Here is a 20070-nt window from a genome sequence, read left to right on the forward strand (position 1 = left end):
ATATTTATATGCACACATACAGACACACATTATAGTTATATAAATATAACACATATACAGTGTCATCAAGAATAAAAACACTGACATAGCTTAAACTAGAGACCCATTATTGGCATAAATATTCTTTTATTCATTTCAGTCATTTGACTGCAGCCATGTTGAAGCACCACCTTTAGTCAAGCAAATTGATTCCAGGACTTATTCCATCAGTCTCTTTTGCCGAACTGCTAAGTTACGGGGACGTAAACACACCAGCATCAGTTGTCAAGCAATGTTGGGGGACAAACATAGACACACATACACACACACATATATATATATGATGGGCTTCTTTCAGTTTCCGTCTACCAAATCCATTCACAAGGCTTTGGTCAGCCCAAGGCTATAGTAGAAGACACTTGCCCAAGGTGTCACACAGTGGGACTGAACCCAGAACCATGTGGTTAGCAAGCAAGCTACTTACCACACAGCCACTCCTGCACCTTATATACAGTTTACAAAACCTTTTAGCTAATTCTTTCAAGACTACTACAAGTCCACCAAGATACAGATTGATAAATAGGCAGGTGGAAGGAAGGGAATGTAAAATGAAGCTGTGTTGCCGGATATATGAAAACTCCAGAGAAAGCTTGTGGGAGCATGCTTCGATTGAACGCAGTTTTTCTCTGAGATCGTCTGTGCTCTGTTGCTCATGCACACTAACATTATACATCGGGCAAAGCATGCTTGCCTCATTTCTTTCCAGTTCGCACAATCTCAGGATGCAATGCCCTGGTTTTGTTGCCATGCAACATTGCAATTTATACTATTTATCCTTCGCCTGGAAACAGAGTCCCTTTTGTTGTTGTCAGAGGTAATAGCTCATTAAATTTTTTCTAATCCATTCTTACTCTGACTACTTTGCTGTCATAGCACTGAACTTCATTGCTAATTAAATGACATAGAGGGAAGCTGTCAACTACAACTACAGAGCCTTTTGAGCATTTAAAAGTGTTCATTTCATGGATGTTATTACTGCTAACTACCCTCAGCAGCTACCTTCCATCAGTGGACATGTGACCCACACCTTACACACCCTGTGCATCCATAGTTTATTTTGGGAACACCATACAGCATTCCCAATTACTTTCTTTCTTTGTATAAAGTGTGGCCACTTCCCAAAGTCCTAACTTCTTTCTAAGTAAAACATTTGACCAATGCCATGTGAGTGAATTTGGTAGATGAAACTGTAGGAAACCTATCATATGAATATTGTGTGCACACATGCATGCATGTGCATAAGTGTGTGTGTGTGTGTGTGTGTAAATATAAACTGCATCTGGTAGTGGAGGCCTGGTACAGGAGTTCCAGGGCTTTGAGGAGTGTGGAACCACCTCTTAGCCACTTTTGTTCCCAGATCTATGACCCAGAGTTATAGCACCTGTTAGGGTCCCAGCTCTGAGTTAATAACATGTGGACCAATGGTGCCCTAGTTCTTGTTAAAATTTCCTTCTAGGAGAAGGTAAACTTATATAAAAGAAACCTAAAATGCAGTTGGTTTCTGGTTGTTTCAAACTCTGTTGTTCCACTGGGTTTATAGCTGATTGTTCTGAAAAGTGGATTCAGTGCTATCCGCTCAAATGACTTCCACTCTGTGAGTGTGAGTGTGTGTGTGTGTTGTGTGTGTGTGTGTGTGTGTGTGTGTGTGTATAAATGCTGACATCCCATAGTTTCACTTAAGTGAAACAGCAAATGATGTTTACATTCCTTGTTGGATTTATGACCAGTTTCAGTACTTTTGAAGACCAATGAAATTCTGCTTCAAACACATTTCCATCCAAGCCATGCTAGCAGAGGAAAATGAACATTAAATAAGAGAGCAAATGAACAAATACATATGTTTGCAAGTGAGTAGATGTGCACAAAGGTGTTTGCTGCTAAAGCCACATTAATTACTAACACTGCTCTTAGTTTACTTATCTAAAAAGACCCAATTAAGTAGTTGAAATTGTCTTAAATTACTGCCTTAGTTGGCAGTAATGACACCCATGAAATAAACTCGTACTTTTTGTTTAACATATCAAACATATACAGCAGCAATGTCAGCCACCTTTCCTGGCTTATAATATTTCCCACCAATATTAATTTACAAAGATTCAAGATGAACATTCATAGCATCAATCTCACCAACCTGGGGAGAGGGGCTACAAAGGCCATTGAAAATGTTCATTCCACAAGATCCAGCAAGTGGAAAAACAAAAAACAAAAAAAAATGAATATGTTACTTTTCAGCTAAACACAACAGATCTTCCGGAACATTTTCCAGAGATGCAGCTTCAATAACTGATTCATCTATTTTTACATTTTCAACTAAGTTCCCTTTCATACTCCTAATACTGGGACACTGTATATTCCATCTGTCTGTATATTAAAAAGAAAGTCTCTGTTGAGGATGTTACTCTTGAATGTATCTTTAGTTACACAGAGAAAGTTCTTCTCTCTACTGTTTGTCTAAGATACCTTGCCCTGGTATATAAGAATATTTGTTATCGTTGTATATCATGCAAGACTATCACAACTGAATACTCTTCCTACTGCTAACCCCTTTACACTGGCACTATAGACGTAATAGGCCAAGAATAAAAGTTCTTTATTCTGTATTGGTTTTATTAATAGTTTGAAGTGATATCATATAATACACATATGTATGTTGCAATTTGGAGTTAGACCAGGTCTCATGTCTGAGAATAATTAAATACCACAACATGTTGCTACTTGATACATCATCCCTTATATTTGTTAGAGGATTCAGATCTCCATTGAGGGCTTGTCACTAGGTATGATAGAAGCTGACCAAAAGATCAGAAGCAGTAAAGTTCCCTTTTTGAGTAAGCCATAAAAAGATAGTGAAATAAGAAAGAAAAAAAATCCAAACTTAGCTTACCTTTAATAGATCAATAAAAAGTTTGGTACTTTAAATTAAATTTTAAAATAAATGTTTATAAAAGGTGTCAGAGTGATAGAGTATGTGCAACAACAGGCGAGAAGAAGGTTAGTAAAGTAGATGAATTGTTAATAGTCTCGTGTTATATTAACCCTTTTGAGACTCTTGTTATATTAAAACACACTGTCTACATGCTACAATTAATTTTGAAAATATTCACAAATTCAGAGGTTTCTAATACAAAGACCAAATTGTTCATTATTGATCTAATGACTGGCACACAGTAAAAGGCTTTAATTTAAAGTACAAATCAAGGTATGGTTTCAGGTGGAGTAGTATCAAAAGGGTTAATATCCTGTTGTTTTTAAGACAAAATATTTTGAGTTGAAAGGAAAGTGTAACTGTCAGTATGCAGTTACATCAACATGCCTTACAGAATATTAGGCTTAGTTACAGATTAGGGATTCAGTTCTGAAAGAAAAAGAAATCCTATTAGAATTTTAGGGAAAAAAGTCAAACATTTCTGGTAGTAGAATGAGTCTTTGTTACATACCTTCATCTACAGTATGATCCTTGGCTGGAGAAGAATAAATGAAAGACAATGAAAACTGCTGCCTCTTTAGATGACAATGATTGGAAAACAAAGCAGTTATACACAAAACCCTACCAATGACTGTTTATTATCAACACTAGTGTGTCACCAAAGAAAGAATCTTGGGGTTTGTTGGGACCCCAGTCTTTTCACTCCAATCTTTTCTAATTTCAGTTGGAGTTAGTAAGGTAAGAAGAATTTTCTTTCTAAAAAACAAAAAAACACTTCCAGCAAAGAAGTGCCAACTGTTTCAACTAACTGGCAAATTACTGTTGTTTGAAAACAGACTTTTAGACTAATGCCACATCAAACAGAATTACTAACAAGGAAATAGGATATTTTTAAGAAACAGAGATTTAAGTATGAGAAAGTTGGTCATTCTTTTAGTTCAGAAATCACAACAGGTAAACATATGAAAAAGAAAACCAAAAATAAATAATAAACTGGCCAAAAATTGAAACCAATATTTTGTGGTAGATTTTTAAAATCACATAATGTACATTAGAACTCAAAATATTGGAAAGCTATCTCTAAAGACTCCTGCTGATCAACAGAATACTTATGTTGATGTTTTTGGAATCATACTGTTGCCAAAAGGTGCAGTAGAAAAGAATTTCTTGCATAAGGTCACTGCAAGATTATTAGATGCAATTCTCAGTTGATATGTTATTATGCACCCTTAACTGCCCCCAATATGGACCTTAAATGAAATCTCCAGCTGAAGCTGAGTTGTTTTTAAGCTTATAATTCTTTAGAAGCTCTTCTCACTTCTTAACCCAACAATTATAACATGAAAATAAACAAGAGATAATCTACTGAAAATTTGATTATTTCCTTCTAATCAAATCCAATAAGCATGTTCTGAGGTAACATATTTAATAAATGGTGATATAGAAGCAGTGTGAACTGTGCCATACAAAATAGATGTCTTAACCTACACCAGGAATAAGCAATTTTTGAGGGACAACCAAAGACACAATACACTAAACACAGCATAATTAAAACTCAGCTTCGAACAGCTAAATAAGAAAATGATGAGGAAAACGAACCAAGGAAAAGTTGGAAAGAGGCAAAAATTTGTATCTCGCATAAACCAACAAAATAAGCAGTGAAAACTTTAAACAAAGTAATTAGTATCATCAGTGACAGCCACTTCTGCATGTGACAATTACAAAGCTCAAAAAACACAACCACATTTCACCAGCGAAAAAATGTCTTCAAGCATTCCTTGAAAATCAGCTGCAAAAAAAACCCCCCGCATTGAGCAACAGGAACACAAAATGCAAGATTAACCCATTCCACTTTGACAAGAAGCCTCCCACAAATCCTTTTAACAATTACTGCAGCCTCGCGTCTGTTGCCAGCCTCGCCTTGGCCCCCATGCCGGTGGCACGTAAAAGCACCATCCGTTCGTGGCCGTTTGCCAGCTCTGTCTGGCACCTGTGCGGGTGGCACGTAAAAAGCACCCACTACACTCACGGAGTGGTTGGCGTTAGGAAGGGCATCCAGCCATAGAAACACTGCCAGATCTGACTGGGCCTGATGAAGCCTTCCGGCTTCACAGACCCCAGTTGAACCGTCCAACCCATGCTAGCATGGAAAACGGACGCTAAATGATGATGATGATGATGAACTCAACATGTTGGTTAGAAAACTAGCTTTCTGCTCAAAAAATTTACTAAAATAGCATGTCTTGAATTTACAATTTCCCAAATGAGTACCACAAACATCCTTCCTCTCCACACTCATTTTAACCTATACACACACAGCCTCCCAACATTTCTTCAGACAATACATGTAGCCTCACATGCAGGAGACATGACACAATTAGACAATTACTTCAACCTTACATCAATCACCTAGAACAGCATGTTAAGCCCCTACACTCCCTATGGAGCATTGGCCAACAACAACTTTTGTCCACTGTTCTCGAATCTGGGCTGTGCCTCCCAGGTCTTCTTAGATTTAACCTTTTAACATTCAGATTACTCGGTCAAAATTTAATGCTTACTTATTCACAATATTTTGACTTAATCATGCATAATCTTGTAGCTTTGAGATCTCAATATTGTGACAGTTTATTTTTACAATGACATTGTACAGGAAGCACGAGAGGTCAGATCTGACCACTTTCAACATAAAACAGAATATTTGGGGCTGATATGACCAGTTTTTAAACACTAAAGGGTTAAATTGTTAGCAATGCTTGTATAGCTTTACTTGTTTTCTAAGTAGGGAGTGATGGCCCTATGCAAGCCCATTTTTACCTCCAGTAAGAGGTGGTCCATATAAGCCCAATTTCTATCCTTTGATTTGTCAAGCACAGGCGGTCCTACAAGGAGCTTATGCTCCACTGGTTTAACTCTCAGGCTCCTCGAGGCACACAAGTTAACACATTGCAACAAGGACTGGACTTTGTGGTATCAATCACTCAGAAGCCTGGCTATGAATCATTCAGAAACCTGATTTCAATCTACTGCATCCCTTTTTACTAGTGACACAAGAAGTCCTCAAATACACCCAACCTTTACACTTTAACCATGTAAATGTACTTCACACTAAAAGGACAAAAATACTTGGTGATCACAAAATAAGTCCAGAAACATGAAGCAATTATAAAACAGAATACAGAACAGCACACACACATATTTAGAGCACCTGTAAGCAGTGCAAATGGCAAACAACAAAGGAACAACAACATTAGTATGTTAATAATACTTTAGATCCATCATGAACAATGCCAGCTCTACTTGGGTCCAAAATCTCACCCTAACAGAAGACAGTAAACTTTTTAGCCACACAACCTTGTCTGCATCTTTTATTTATTTATTTATTTTATCTTTTTAGTTGTTTCAGTCATTAGACTGTGGCCAAGCTGGGGCACCACCTTGAAGAACTTTAGCTGAGTGAATCAATCCAAATGTTATTTTTTTAAGCCTTGTACTTATTCTGTCAGTCTCTTTTGCCAAACTGCTAAGTTACAGGGACGGAAATACACGTGGTGATGGACAACAAACACAGACACCAAGATGAACACTCATATGCACACACACACACACACACATATATATATATATATATATACATATACATACACACACACACATATATAAGGTCTGATCAATAAGTATCCGGACTGTTGCTATAGTAACAAAGCTGAAGCATGTAGAGTAACGCTGCTTGGTACAGATTGACTTTGAACTCTGCTGTGCATGCACACTAAGTTTTAACGTTCTAGCTCATGTCTACTGTTTACAGCAGTGCTTGGAAGGAAGGTGTGTAGTGTGTGATCATTGCATTGACCATGACAGAGAAAGATGTATGAGCCACAAGTGTACAAGTGGTTCACACGTTTCCAAGATGGCCGAAAAATGTCGATAGTGATGACTGTTCTGGGAGACCCGCAACTAGCAGAACTGAGAAAAACATTGCAGATGTGCAAACAACTGTGAGGGGAAATCAGCAAATTACTATCCGTGATTTATCAGAGGATGTGCAGATTAATTACAGTTTAGTTCAGCCCATCATCACTGAAGATTTAGGTATGAGACACTTTTCTGCCAAGTTTGTGCCAAAACTGCTTTCAGTTGCACAAGATCTTGATTGTGTCAAGAATGATGAAAACTTCTTGAAGACTTTGTGTAGGCCTCTGAACAGGTATCGCCAAGCTTTTAGTAAAATTTGATGCAGATTCTCTGCTCAACTTTGTCTGTCATGGTCAATGCAATGATCACATGCTACACACTTTCCTTCCAAGCACTGTTGTAAACAGCAGGAGTGAGCTATCAGGCTGAGTAAAAGTAAGCAACGTTTTGAAACAGGGAATTCATCACAATATATTTCAACAAAGCAGAATTTTATTCATCAAAGTAAGAACCATTACAATCAACACATTTGTGCCAATGAATTACAAGTTTGTTTATTTTGGTAACATAAACATTTGGAGTTCTGGAGCTGATGAACTCTTTAAATGCACTTTCAGCATTGGTTTAATTTTTGAACTTCTTCTCTCACAGTAAACTATCAAGGCGCTTGAAAAAGTGGTAGTCACTAGGAGAAAGGTCTGGGAAATAAGCTGGGTGGGGAAGAATTTCGTAACCAAATTCCCTTAACTTCTAGTCTCATTAGTGAAATGTGTGGTCCAGCATTGTCATGAAGAATGATTGTCCCTCTTTTGTTGACCAATCTGGGATGGAGGAGTAGCAGTTTTTCTTTCATTTAGATAATATGTTTCTGCTGTAATGGTTTTTCCGGGTTTTAAGAAGTTATGGTGGATGAGTCCAGCAGTACTCCACCGGTCACCATAACCTTCTTTTTGAAGAGCTTGGGTTTAAGGGAGGTTTACAGTGCTACATTTTGGTCCAACCACTGCGAAGAATGCTTTTTATTATTGTACAGAATCCACTTTTCATCACAAGTTACAAAACAGTTGAGAAATGGATTGGTCTGGTTACAGAGAAGTGATGAGCAAATTTCATATCTGCACATTTTCTGATTTTCATTCTAATCGTGTGGTACTCATTTGTTGAGCATTTTTGATTTTCCAATCACATGCAGATGGTTACAGGCAGCTTCCTGGCTAACTTGAGGCTCTTTTGTCAGTTCTCAAGTGATTTTACATGGGTCTTTCTCAGTAACAGTCTTTAACTGACTGTCATCAATGACAGATGGGTGTCCACTATGCTAACGATCTTTGAAGCTCAGGTCTCGATTGCAGAATTGTTCAAACTATTTTTGAACTGACCACTCATTGGTCATCTCCTCAACAAATGTTTCATTGATATTGCGAGCAGTTTCAGCTGCTTTACATCCTTTTTTGAAGTTGAATAGCAAAATTGCTCGAATATTACACTTTGACAGTTCCATTTCAGATGATTGTAACAACAGTGAAAAAAAATCAATGTTAATTTATTGATCCATTTGGGCAAGTCTATGTCTGCATTATCAGACAATTGCAAAAAAATGTTTAAAAAAAATTCAAAACTCTGCATAAATCCGGTACAAATTCTTCATGTTTCAAAACGTTGCATACTTAACATTCTACTGAACCCCTAGTCCGAAACCGATTGGTAAGATCAGCTGTAATGGATATACAATACCGTATGCTTCGATTAATACACCCACTCTAAAAACAAATAATAATAATAATAATAATAATTGTGTACAGTGCTCAGGTGCACTACAACTCATCTAAAGTGTATATATAATCAGGTGTAGTTTCGGCGGATTTCGGAAAGCATGAGGGCCTTAAAAGATGCAGTGTCATGGCAGTCAACAACTGACGCAGGCAGTTTATTCCATGCTTCAGCAACTCTGAGCGTGAAAAAATGTTTCCGAAAGTCATGGGAGCTGTATTGTTTTCTGACTTTGTAGGCATGTCCACGTGTGTTAGACACATGGAGATCAAAAAGATGTTCAGTGTTGTTGTTGGTGAGGTGGTTGATAACTTTGTGGGTGTTTACCAAGTCCGTCGCCAAACGCCGGAGCTTCAGTGAATCCATGCCCAGGGAAACAAGGCGCTCAGAATATGGTAGGTGTCTGATGGAGGGTATGCGTTTGGTTGCACGTCTCTGGACAGATTCCAGGAGGTCAATGTTCTGTGCAAGATAGGGGTTCCAAACTGATGATGCGAATTCCAAGTGTGGTCGTACCATAGCTGTATACAGTTTTAAATAGATGGCTGGAGAGCGGCTAACAAAAGACCTGCTGAGTGATGCCAAGACACCCTCGGCCTTCCTGACAATCTTAGAGATATGCTTTGACCAACGCAAATCACTGCTGACAGTGATGCCTAGGTCACACTCGCAAGATATATGAGTATATATCTTCCTGGCTTATGGATTTCTTAAACATACATACATAAATATACATATATATATATATATATATATATATATATACACATACATATACATACACATATATATATATATCACGTGACCGACCAGACCATCAGATGTTGTTACACATCGCTGGTCACAATGCGTTTGCATTGTTTTAGCCTTAGAATATATATATATATATATATATATATACATACATACATATATATATGTATATGTGATGGGCTTCTTTCAGATTCTATCAACCAAATCCATTCATAAAGCTTTGGCCAATCTGAGGCTATAGCAGAAGGTGTCACATAGTGGGACTGAACTTGGAACCATGCGGTTGAGAGGCAAACTTCTTAACATACAGCCACGCCTGCATCAATCTATTTCTTTTTCTTTTCTTTTAAATTTTCTACCCCACCCCACTCCTCTATAAAGTCATTTCAAGATGTACAGTATAATTCAACTAAGTTAAACTATTCTAAAATCAATACTGAACATTATTGCTTATTTTTTTTTTAATGTAATCGATATTCTACTCAAGACACTTAAAGAGCTTTTATAGTATTTATTGAACAGTCACTTTTATTACATCTTAGTCTTCTTTCTGAATAAATATCTCTATTCTTCTCCCCCTCCATAACATCTTGATTCGTTCCCATGATTTGTTTTTTTTACTCTAGTCCAAACACTTTTGGAAGCTTATCTTTACTACATGGACACCCTACTCCACTGCTATGTTCAATAAGTAATATCTACAAGGTTTGATGTTAAACTCATTACCAGTTAGCATTTTCAAACTGTCAGACATATATATTCTCACTGTCTGCCTTTCCATCTCTCTCTCTCTCAACCTCCCTTCCTTCCACACACAAACACACACACATACATTCATTACTTTTCTTTCCTTCTCAAGCCAATCAACACCATTACATCATACAGTACCTAGTGAAATTGTTACTGACACATCTGTCTCAAGACTTGCAATAGGATGGTGCTCATGATAATATTCTGTTACTTTCTACATTAAAAATAAAATTAAAAAAGCCCTGGTACAATCAGATTGTATAAACCTATACTATTTATTTTATAGTCACAGCTGAGGGTGGCATAACTGTCCATGGCCAAAGAGCTTCAAATAAGTGGATCATTACAGTTAATATGGAGCTCAAAAGTATTTCATGAAAACATAAATTAAAATTCATATGGAAACAAATAGCAACATTGCAATTTATTGTGCACTGATAAGTGAAATGATAAGCATTACTTGTTGCACAAAATTGCCTGGATTTATTATTGTGAAAGAAAAATCTGATGATAATCTATTGATCAAGCATAAATCCTTGAAAATACAGTTTGGAAAGGAAAGGAAGTACAGTGAAAGCTGTTTATTGTGATCACCTTGCGACGAAGCCTTTTTGATAGCAATTGCCAGCTGAAAACATTAAGCAAATAAAGAGTTTGGGACCCACAAAGTTTGGTGACTGGAACTCGTTGATAACATTATCTGTGATTATAATAAGTGGCTTCCACTGTATTTATATTCAAGATCATGAACAAAATAATATAACAGTTTCATTAAAGACGGACCCCTGCAAGAAGAACTGCAATCACATTTTCTGTTAGTTCTAATAAAGCAGATGCCCAAACGATAGAGAACTGGGATTTGAGATTCCATCCATTTGATGTTAATAAAATAAGTTAGAATTAACCAAATAAGAGTAATAAAACTCTTTTTAAACAGGAATCAATGACATAAAAGGGAACTTCCATTCCAAGATGATGCCAAATACTGCTTTTCTGGCCCAAAATACTAAGAAGTTTTCCTTGCATTTATTCAGTCTTGCACAAAAAACACACACAACACCAATAACAGAGAACATTCTATTCTAGCTAACCAATAAGGAAAGTAAATATGCTAACAAGTACAAGGGGGTACCCAAAAGAAACTGAAATTTTGCAATATTATTTCATTCACTTAGTTTTACTTGTTTAGACTTTTATTGCCTTCTAAGTATTCTTCATTTGAGGCAATGCATCAGTATAAGTGCATTTTCCACTATTCGAAGCAGTGCTGGAACTCATGCAAAGGGATGCCTTTCAACACCTCTTCCCCATCTGCAAATTCCATAGCATCAGCTTTCGTCACCAGTGATGGACCTTCGAAAAAAGGTGTGGATCAATTTCCATTTGTTCTTTCAGTTCAAGACATGCATTCAGTCATGATTGCTTTTGATCTTCCATGAGCAAGCAAGGAACAAATTTTGTTGCAACTCTTTTCATTTACAATGCCTTGCTCAAAATTCGTTAGCAGGAGCTCCAGGATACACCAGTCATGTCAAAAAGTTCATCAATTGTTCAGTGACGTCCTCTAAAATCAGTTCATGAATTTTCATGTTTTCATTCCTTCGGGAGGTCAACAGTTGCCCTGAATGAGATTGGTTTCAAGCAACAAATGACCATTCCTAAAGCATGGAAATCACTTGTAAACTTGTGTTTTGCTCAAGGCAGCATCCTTGTAAGCTGCTTGAAGCATGATAACTGTTTCAGCTGCTGTTTGCCCCAGCAAAAAACAGAATTTCACAGAAGCACACAGTTCCTTTGTTTCAGCCATTGTAAAAATTGACAAATGGTGGAAGCACAGCAAAACAAAGACACATCACATGACAGTACAACTAAACAGGACAATGTCAGTCGGCAGACTGATGCCTGAGGGTCACATCAAGTTGCTTCTAGTGGCAGAAGCCTGAACTACAGTGGGCTTATCTCACAGAGAACATTCCCAGTAACTTTTGGGTATCCCCTTGTAAATGATAATAACATAAGAACCTTTATTTAACATCCATTTTTTCCACGAATAGAGTTCAGGAGTTTATTTGAGACAAATTTTCTATGGCTGGATGCCCTTTCCTATCACCATCCCTTACCTGTTTCCCAGCAAAGTAATATTTGTTCATGGCCAAACATGTTCTTGCAGAATGTTAGAAATGACATTGCTTGCATGACATTGACACTCATTTATAACTATCATGCACTGTCAAGATAAGGACACACACACACACACACACAGCAGACATCTTTCAATTTCCACCTACCATCTCCACTCACAAAGAGATGGAGCAACAGTAGAAAACACTTGCTCAAACTGCCATGCAGTGAGACTGAATCCAGAACCATGTAGTTATAGTCATGAGAGATGCATTAACCATCAGCAAACTCTAGAACAATCATACTTGATCACTAAAAAATATTTCTCCTTTCATTGACTTCTATTCTAACTTCAGACACTGCTCTTGTCCCTTATAAAAATTAACAGAGATTGTTAATACCACATGTAATCCTCAAGCAGTATCACCATGACACAATATGTGACAAGGTTGTCCCTTTGAATAAAAGCTACAATCCATCCAATAGGCTTCTGTCCAAGTTCATTTACAAGGCTTGGGTTGACTCAAGCAATGATAAAAGGAACTTGCAGATGCCACGCTGTGAAACTGAACCTAAGACCTCCTGATTACAATCTGAACCCCTAAACCATTTGGCCATGCTGTAACCACCTATGTGACAGTTTAAGAGAAAGTATGACAGTAGAAAGAAAAAAAATGACCAAACATGGCTCACTCACCTGGTTTGGGCTCAGGAGTTGTTTTATCACTCTGGAATATATGAGAAAAAGAAGGTTAAAATAATTAGAAAAAGAATTTTTAAAATGATATCACAAGTACAGTATTATCATATCCGTCCTGTATTTATATTTGTTTTCTACATACTCACAGGTCATGTGATTCCACTAAATACTATTTCCCAATTAATTTATTAATTACTGCTCAGCTTGTTTGAAATCAGCTCAAGTTAAAGCTGGAATCTAAAAGTTATCACACATCCCAATCATTTAGTTGTTGTTTAGCTTTAAGTCAAGTCAACCTTGATTAAACACATCCTTGATCAAAAGCATTCCAGCTGTGACCATCCAGTCTATTTTACAGATATGGTATATTTTAGGATAGCAAAAAAAGTATTTTAGTATTTTGGCCAGAATAGCAGCATTTGGCTTCATCTTGGAAAGCAACATATTCATTCACTTTCTGTAGGCAATGGAAGAATGACATTCTAGAGATGAGGCAGTTGTTTCCTAAAGAAACTCCCTTACTAGTAAGAAGACAGTAAAGTAAAGTAGTAGCTAGCAACCAAAGAAAATATGTTGAACAGAGGGCATGATAAGTTAACAAGGCCAAAAGGTAAAAGAAAAGGCAATCATACATACTTCCAGCTTCTTAAATCTTGCAGGATCGAATCGATCAAAGATTTCTTTAGCTACTTTGTAAGTTTCATTTTCTAGAACCTCTTCAAGCTGAAATGCAATAAAAAGAAAGTTTAGAGATTAAAAAGAGTATTTTACAAGAGCCATAAACAATAACAACATATCATAAGATTTCATTGTAATAAATATTGGCAAAAATGTTTGAAAATGATATTAAGTTATTCGAGGAATATATACATAGTTAAAGAAACACAGATACACACACATATATATATACATACATACAGGGTGCAATGAGTAAATTGTTGCCACTTTATATTTTTAATTTCGCGCATGTGCATTGTTTGTTTTTGATTTTGTCGATTACACAGTATAGTAGGGTCAGTTGGACACCGTCTGTGAGAAAAGCAGCACCATGATGCAACTTACTCTGCCAGAAGTTTGGAAATGACATGCTGGAAGCTCCAATACAAATATTTCAGAGTTTGGGTCAATCTGAGGAGAGTGCAGAAGATTCAGAGAGAGTCGGATGAGTCTTAATGGTGATTACGGAGATACGGCACCTCAGAAAACTCACTCTGATCATTCGGATACAAATACAACTGAATTTGCTGGTGAGATCCAGGCCATGATTGACAACGATCCCCCTAAGTCAATCGGATACATTGCCAGGGACATGGGAGTGTCTGAGTTTCTTATCAGCTAGGTAGGGCATGAAGACATTCAGTATTCCTCATACAAGAAGAGAAAGGGCCAATTTTTATCCCAAGCCATAAGGGACAAGAGGGAAGATCACACTATGAAGCTTTTGAACAAACTCAAGCATCCCCTCCAACCAAACATGCTTTGGTTTTTCTCAGATGAGAAAAATTTCTGCCAGGATCAAATGGTGAAGCCAAAGAACAACTGTTGGCTGTCAGGTTCCCAAAACCTGTATCAAGAGTGATAAAAATCAAGCATCCAGTGGACATCATGGGGTTTGGAGTAATCACTGGTGATTACAACATAATGCTTCCATTCATCTTCCCACACAGCCTCAGACAATTTCTGCAACCACGTCACCCCTAACATCTGACCACCTAACTACCCAGACTGCAACTCCCTTGATCATTATGTGTGGGGCACAGTTGAATGAGAGATCAACAAAATTCCTTGTGATGCCAAAGATGAACTGAAGGCAAGGATTATGGTAGCATTCACCAACTTAAACCAGGAGACCTTCCAGAAGAGCTGCAGGAGATTCCGAAGTCATCTGGAAGTAGTGCATGAAGATACTGGTGATTCTATTGAATGAATTTAGTCTTTAGTATTTCAAGATATTTTTATGTAATTTTGGTAAATATATCTGTTAAAATGAGATCATCATCGTTTAACGTCCATTCTCCATGCTAGCATGGGTTGGACGGTTCGACCGGGGATCTGGGAAGCCAGGAGGCTGCACCAGGCTCCAGCCTTATCTGGCAATGTTTCTACAGCTGGATGCCCTTCCTAATGCCAACCACTCCGTGAGTGTAGTGGGTGCTTTTTACGTGCCACCTGCACAGGTGCCAGGCGAGGCTGGCAACGGCCACGGTCGGATTGGTGTATTTTATGTGCCACCGGCACGGAAGCCAGTGGAGGCGGCGCTGGCATCGGCCACGAGTCGGATAGTGCTTTTTACGTACCACCAGACCAGGGATCCTGGCTGGTTCAGTTCGATTTCGATTTCGCTTGCCCCAACATGTCTTCGCAAGCAAAGGGGGTTGGCATGGGTGCCTGTCATCGGATGAGGTTCTATATCGACTTCGCTTGCCTCAACAGGTCTTTGTGTCCAAGGGAGGAAAGGCATTCATAAGTGGGCTGGGCTCACTTGTCCTGCCTGGTCTTCTCACGTACAGCATATTTCCAAAGGTCTCGGTCGCTGGTCATTTCCTCAGTGAGGCCTAAAGTTCGAAGATCGTGCTTCACCACCTCGTCCCAAGTTTTCCTGGGTCTACCTCTTCCACGGGTTCCCTCAACTGCTAGGGATTGGCACTTTCTCACACACCTATCTTCATTCATTCTCGCCACATGACCATACCAGCGCAATTGCACACCACAACTGATGCTTCTTAGGTACAACATTTCTCTCAAGGTACTAACACTCTGTCGAGCATGCACACCGACATTACACATCCATCGGAGCATACTGGCTTCATTTCTCGTGAGCTTACGCATGTCCTCAGCAGTCACGGCGTAAATGTTATTTTCATTTTTGCATAATTTAGACAATTTATTCACTGCACCCCGTATAGATATGCTTTTGAAGCAACCTTGCCACTCAAAACATTGTATGCAACCCATTGCCTCATCGCCGTACGCTTGCTGAAGAATGCTCAATGTTTCTGTAGCAGACTTCCCAAGCGTAACACAAAATTTCGCATTGGCTCTTAGTTCTTGTCCATGACAAAATTGAAGACTACAGCATACACATGATGACAAAAACACAGATTTCACAACTTGCAAAGTAAACATAGCAATGTCACTCAGCACACTGCCTCATGAAGCTCACTGATAGCTCTCACAGCATACACAACCATATGCTGCCATCTGTTGGCATGCTACAGAACTAGTCTGGGAACTTTTTGATACCACCTGACACACACACACACACATATATATATATATATATATATATTTATATATATATATATATATATACACACAAATATATACATACATACACATATAATACATACACACACACACACACATATAATACATACACACACACACACACATAATACATACACACACACATATATAATACATACACACACACATATATAATACATACACACACACATATATAATACATACACACACACATATATAATACATACACACACACATATATAATACATACACACACATATATAATACATACACACACACATATATAATACATACACACACACATATATAATACATACACACACACATATATAATACATACACACACACATATATAATACATACACACACACATATAATACATACACACACACATAATACATACACACACACATAATACATACACACACACATAATACATACACACACACATATAATACATACACACACACACATATAATACATAAACACACACACATATAATACACACACACACATAATACACACACACACACACATAATACACACACACACACACATATAATACACACACACACATATAATACACACACACACACACACACACACATATATACTCTTTTACTTGTTTCAGTCATTTGACTGCGGCCATGCTGGAGCAAATCGACCCCAGGACTTATTCTTTGTAAGCCTAGTACTTATTCTATCGGTCTCTTTTGCCGAACCGCTAAGTGACGGGGACGTAAACACACCAGCATCGGTTGTCAAGCAATGCTAGGGGGACAAACACAGACATACACATATATATATACATATATATGACAGGCTTCTTTCAGTTTCCGTCTACCAAATCCACTCACAAGGCATTGGTCGGCCCGGGGCTATAGCAGAAGACACTTGCCCAAGATGCCACACAGTGGGACTGAACCCGGAACCATGTGGTTGGTTAGCAAGCTACTTACCACACAGCCACTCCTACGCCTATATATATATATATATATATATATACTTCATGAGTATAGCCTCAACCACTAGGATGTCTAGAGAACTCACATGTATTTTAGCTGATGAGTACGGGACACGTTTATATGCTGTAATTTTTACAACTTTTAATAAAGCCTGTCCTTGTATGAAACGATTGTACTAAAAACCTATCCATTCTTGTTGCTTCTTTCTCGCGTATATATTTATATATATATATATATATATAAATAAAATACATATATATGTGATGTAGCCTACTGGATGATGAGGCATGCCTCTTGCAACCTACTTTGCAAAAAACTTGCCCATGCCTGACCTAGAAAGTCAAACCACAAACAAAAAAATAATCCCAGAATGAAATGAAAATTAACATCAATGAAAAGAATACTTACTATAGCTTTCTTCTTACTTTTAAGTTCTTGAAGATCTTGCTCTAGAGAAAAAGAGATCAAAGAAAATTAGAAGAGAATGATAAATAAAACAAATGCCAGTCACGTTTCAAAAGATTTTTATTATGAATTTTTATTTTGAGCTCTATATTCAATAAAAGCATTTCGTAATGTTTCCTGTAACGCTGAAATACATTGTTTCACAAACAATTGAAAAATGTAAATATCAAAACAGAAACATTCCCACAGAACTGGAATTAATTATGCATATTATTTACTGCTATAAATCACATAATTATTATTTCATGAAAACTGTCTAATGCACTTAGCAGTAAATGAAAAGCAAAGGTTTTCTAATAAAAATAACATCTTTATATTACAGAAGGAAAAAAACAATTTTATTCTTAATTACTAAATATTTATCCACTGAGTTATCTATGAGATTCCAAGCTATTTATTCACAGGCTGTTACACTCTTCCTAGTGTCAACAAACCCCCACATAACTTGCATGTCTAAATGAACAAAATTCCTTTTTGTTTTCCACAGCATATCAATTGACTAATTAACAAAAATCTGACTTAGTCTTTTATTTCAGTTTAACTAGGAAGAAATATTTTCATTTCTAAGCATATAGATTAAATAACTTGTTTAATAATATCAAAAGTAAAAACACTTTTAAAAAATGATTGAGAAATTCTATTTTTAAATACACCTTGAGAATAAAAGCAAGTATGTTTAAACTATTTTTGTTGACTTTGTTGAGCAGGAAGTGGTAAGATTCTCGGGTTTTAAGAAAGAAGAAAATAGTTATCGTAAAAATTAAGCCATAACTAGTCACACCTTTCCAATTTTTATGGCAATTATTTATCTGCAGTAAAATGTAATATCAATTTCCTACTCCACACCAAAAGTAATACTTGTAAATAGATACAAAAGAATGACTTTAAATCTTTTTAGACTTGAGGAAATAGAAGACAGCAGAATGTATTTAAACAAAATGCTTCACATCCAGAAGCTAAAAAATTAAAACAACTTATTTTTTAAACAAACAGATAAGAACAACAGAAATAAAAAGAAATAAAGGGTTTTAAAAATGGAAATATCATCAACTAAACCTTCAAGTAACACAAAGAAATTTGAAGAGAATTTGTCCAATAAATTTTAAAATCATTCTTCTATAATGACAAGTTGGGTAAGTTTACTGAACTGCTTAGAAGAAAGTATCCTCTACTAACACTTTTTTGTTACAGATGTTGTCTATCACAATTACATACAAGCACTTTTGCCTTCAATGTTAACTCACTTGTGCTCTTACCATTCCGTTAGCTCACCTGTGCTCTACTTAACATCTACTAGTTGTTAGACAAACAGCACTCTTCTGGACAGGCACAGTTTGAATGGCTCTCACAAACCCCTGATCTGTACTTAGGTTTCTCAGAATACAGAACATGGAGTCCTGTCTCAGGTATTCTCTAGCTCCATAAGTACCAAGAACAGCTGGTTTTAATTAAGAATTTCTCATTCATTTAACTCATGCAAATGTGATATCTGTGATCCTTTATCAATGTAGCAATCCAAACTGTATCTTTTCCAATCTAAAACTACTGGGTGCATTTATCGCAGCATTAGGAAGATTGCCTTGTCCTATGAAGAAGTCTTCTCTATGTTGTCAATGTTCATACATAACATGTCCATGAGGGAAACAAGAAAAAGTAATGAAAGAGTGATGGAAAATGAAGAGACAGAGAAATTGAATTGACAGTTATATGCTGATTGTTGGTAAGGAGATTGAATAGAAAACAGCATGTGTAATGCAGTAGGGAAGAGGGAGAGACAGGAGAGAAGCAGGGTGATGGAAGGAGGAGGAATGAAAATGGGAAAGGGAATGGGGAATGACATCAATGGGTGATAGAGGAAGAAGTAATATGAGATTGAGTAATGGACAGCAATAAAGATGGGTGATGGTGAGAGAGAAGGAGTGACAGATGTCAATCAATGATAGGGGGAGGGAATAATGGGAAATAGGAGATATACACATTACCAAATACAATATTCTGAACAGTAGTGTTGACCTGCCTTTGTGGAAGTTGTTTTGGTTCCATTGTGCAATTGGATTAATATGAGGGGAAACTGAGGAGCACTGACTTAGAAATGTTTGAGACTAGAAGTGAGTGTGATTATGCTGTAGTAGATGTGAGGTCAGTGAAAATCACCAGTCTTTAAAAGTAGAATAACTGAAACTGTGAGAAACTGTTGTTTGTTTCCTTCACAGGTTTCATTACAGATATCTGTGGAAAAGTGAACTCTTTCAGATAATGGCTGGGATGTTATCTGGAGCTGGTTTCTTGATGCTTCTTCTCTTTTTCACATCTTTTCTATAATAAATGAGCCACTCTCAATCAGCAGGTTACTACTCTATGGTAGAAGAAACATTCATCATCATGTTTTAGTGTTGCAA

General features: G+C 37.1%; 1 protein-coding gene across 2 annotated transcripts in view; it reads right to left on the reverse strand.

Moving 5' to 3' along the window:
* LOC115210238 (endoplasmic reticulum junction formation protein lunapark-A) overlaps nucleotides 1-20070 on the reverse strand; it is a 100366-nt gene that overhangs the window by 11963 nt on the left and 68333 nt on the right. The window contains exons 5-8 of one of the 2 annotated variants that reach the window (XM_029778712.2): nucleotides 17615-17655; nucleotides 13611-13697; nucleotides 12972-13002; nucleotides 3477-3500 (exon numbers count right to left, since the gene is read on the reverse strand). In XM_029778712.2, the coding sequence (XP_029634572.1) occupies nucleotides 3477-3500; nucleotides 12972-13002; nucleotides 13611-13697; nucleotides 17615-17655 (183 nt within the window). The remainder of the gene's footprint in view (nucleotides 1-3476; nucleotides 3501-12971; nucleotides 13003-13610; nucleotides 13698-17614; nucleotides 17656-20070) is intronic. The other variant, XM_029778713.2, reaches the window with a different exon arrangement.

This window comes from Octopus sinensis, linkage group LG4 (genome assembly GCF_006345805.1).
Source record: "Octopus sinensis linkage group LG4, ASM634580v1, whole genome shotgun sequence".
Taxonomy (NCBI): domain Eukaryota; kingdom Metazoa; phylum Mollusca; class Cephalopoda; order Octopoda; family Octopodidae; genus Octopus; species Octopus sinensis.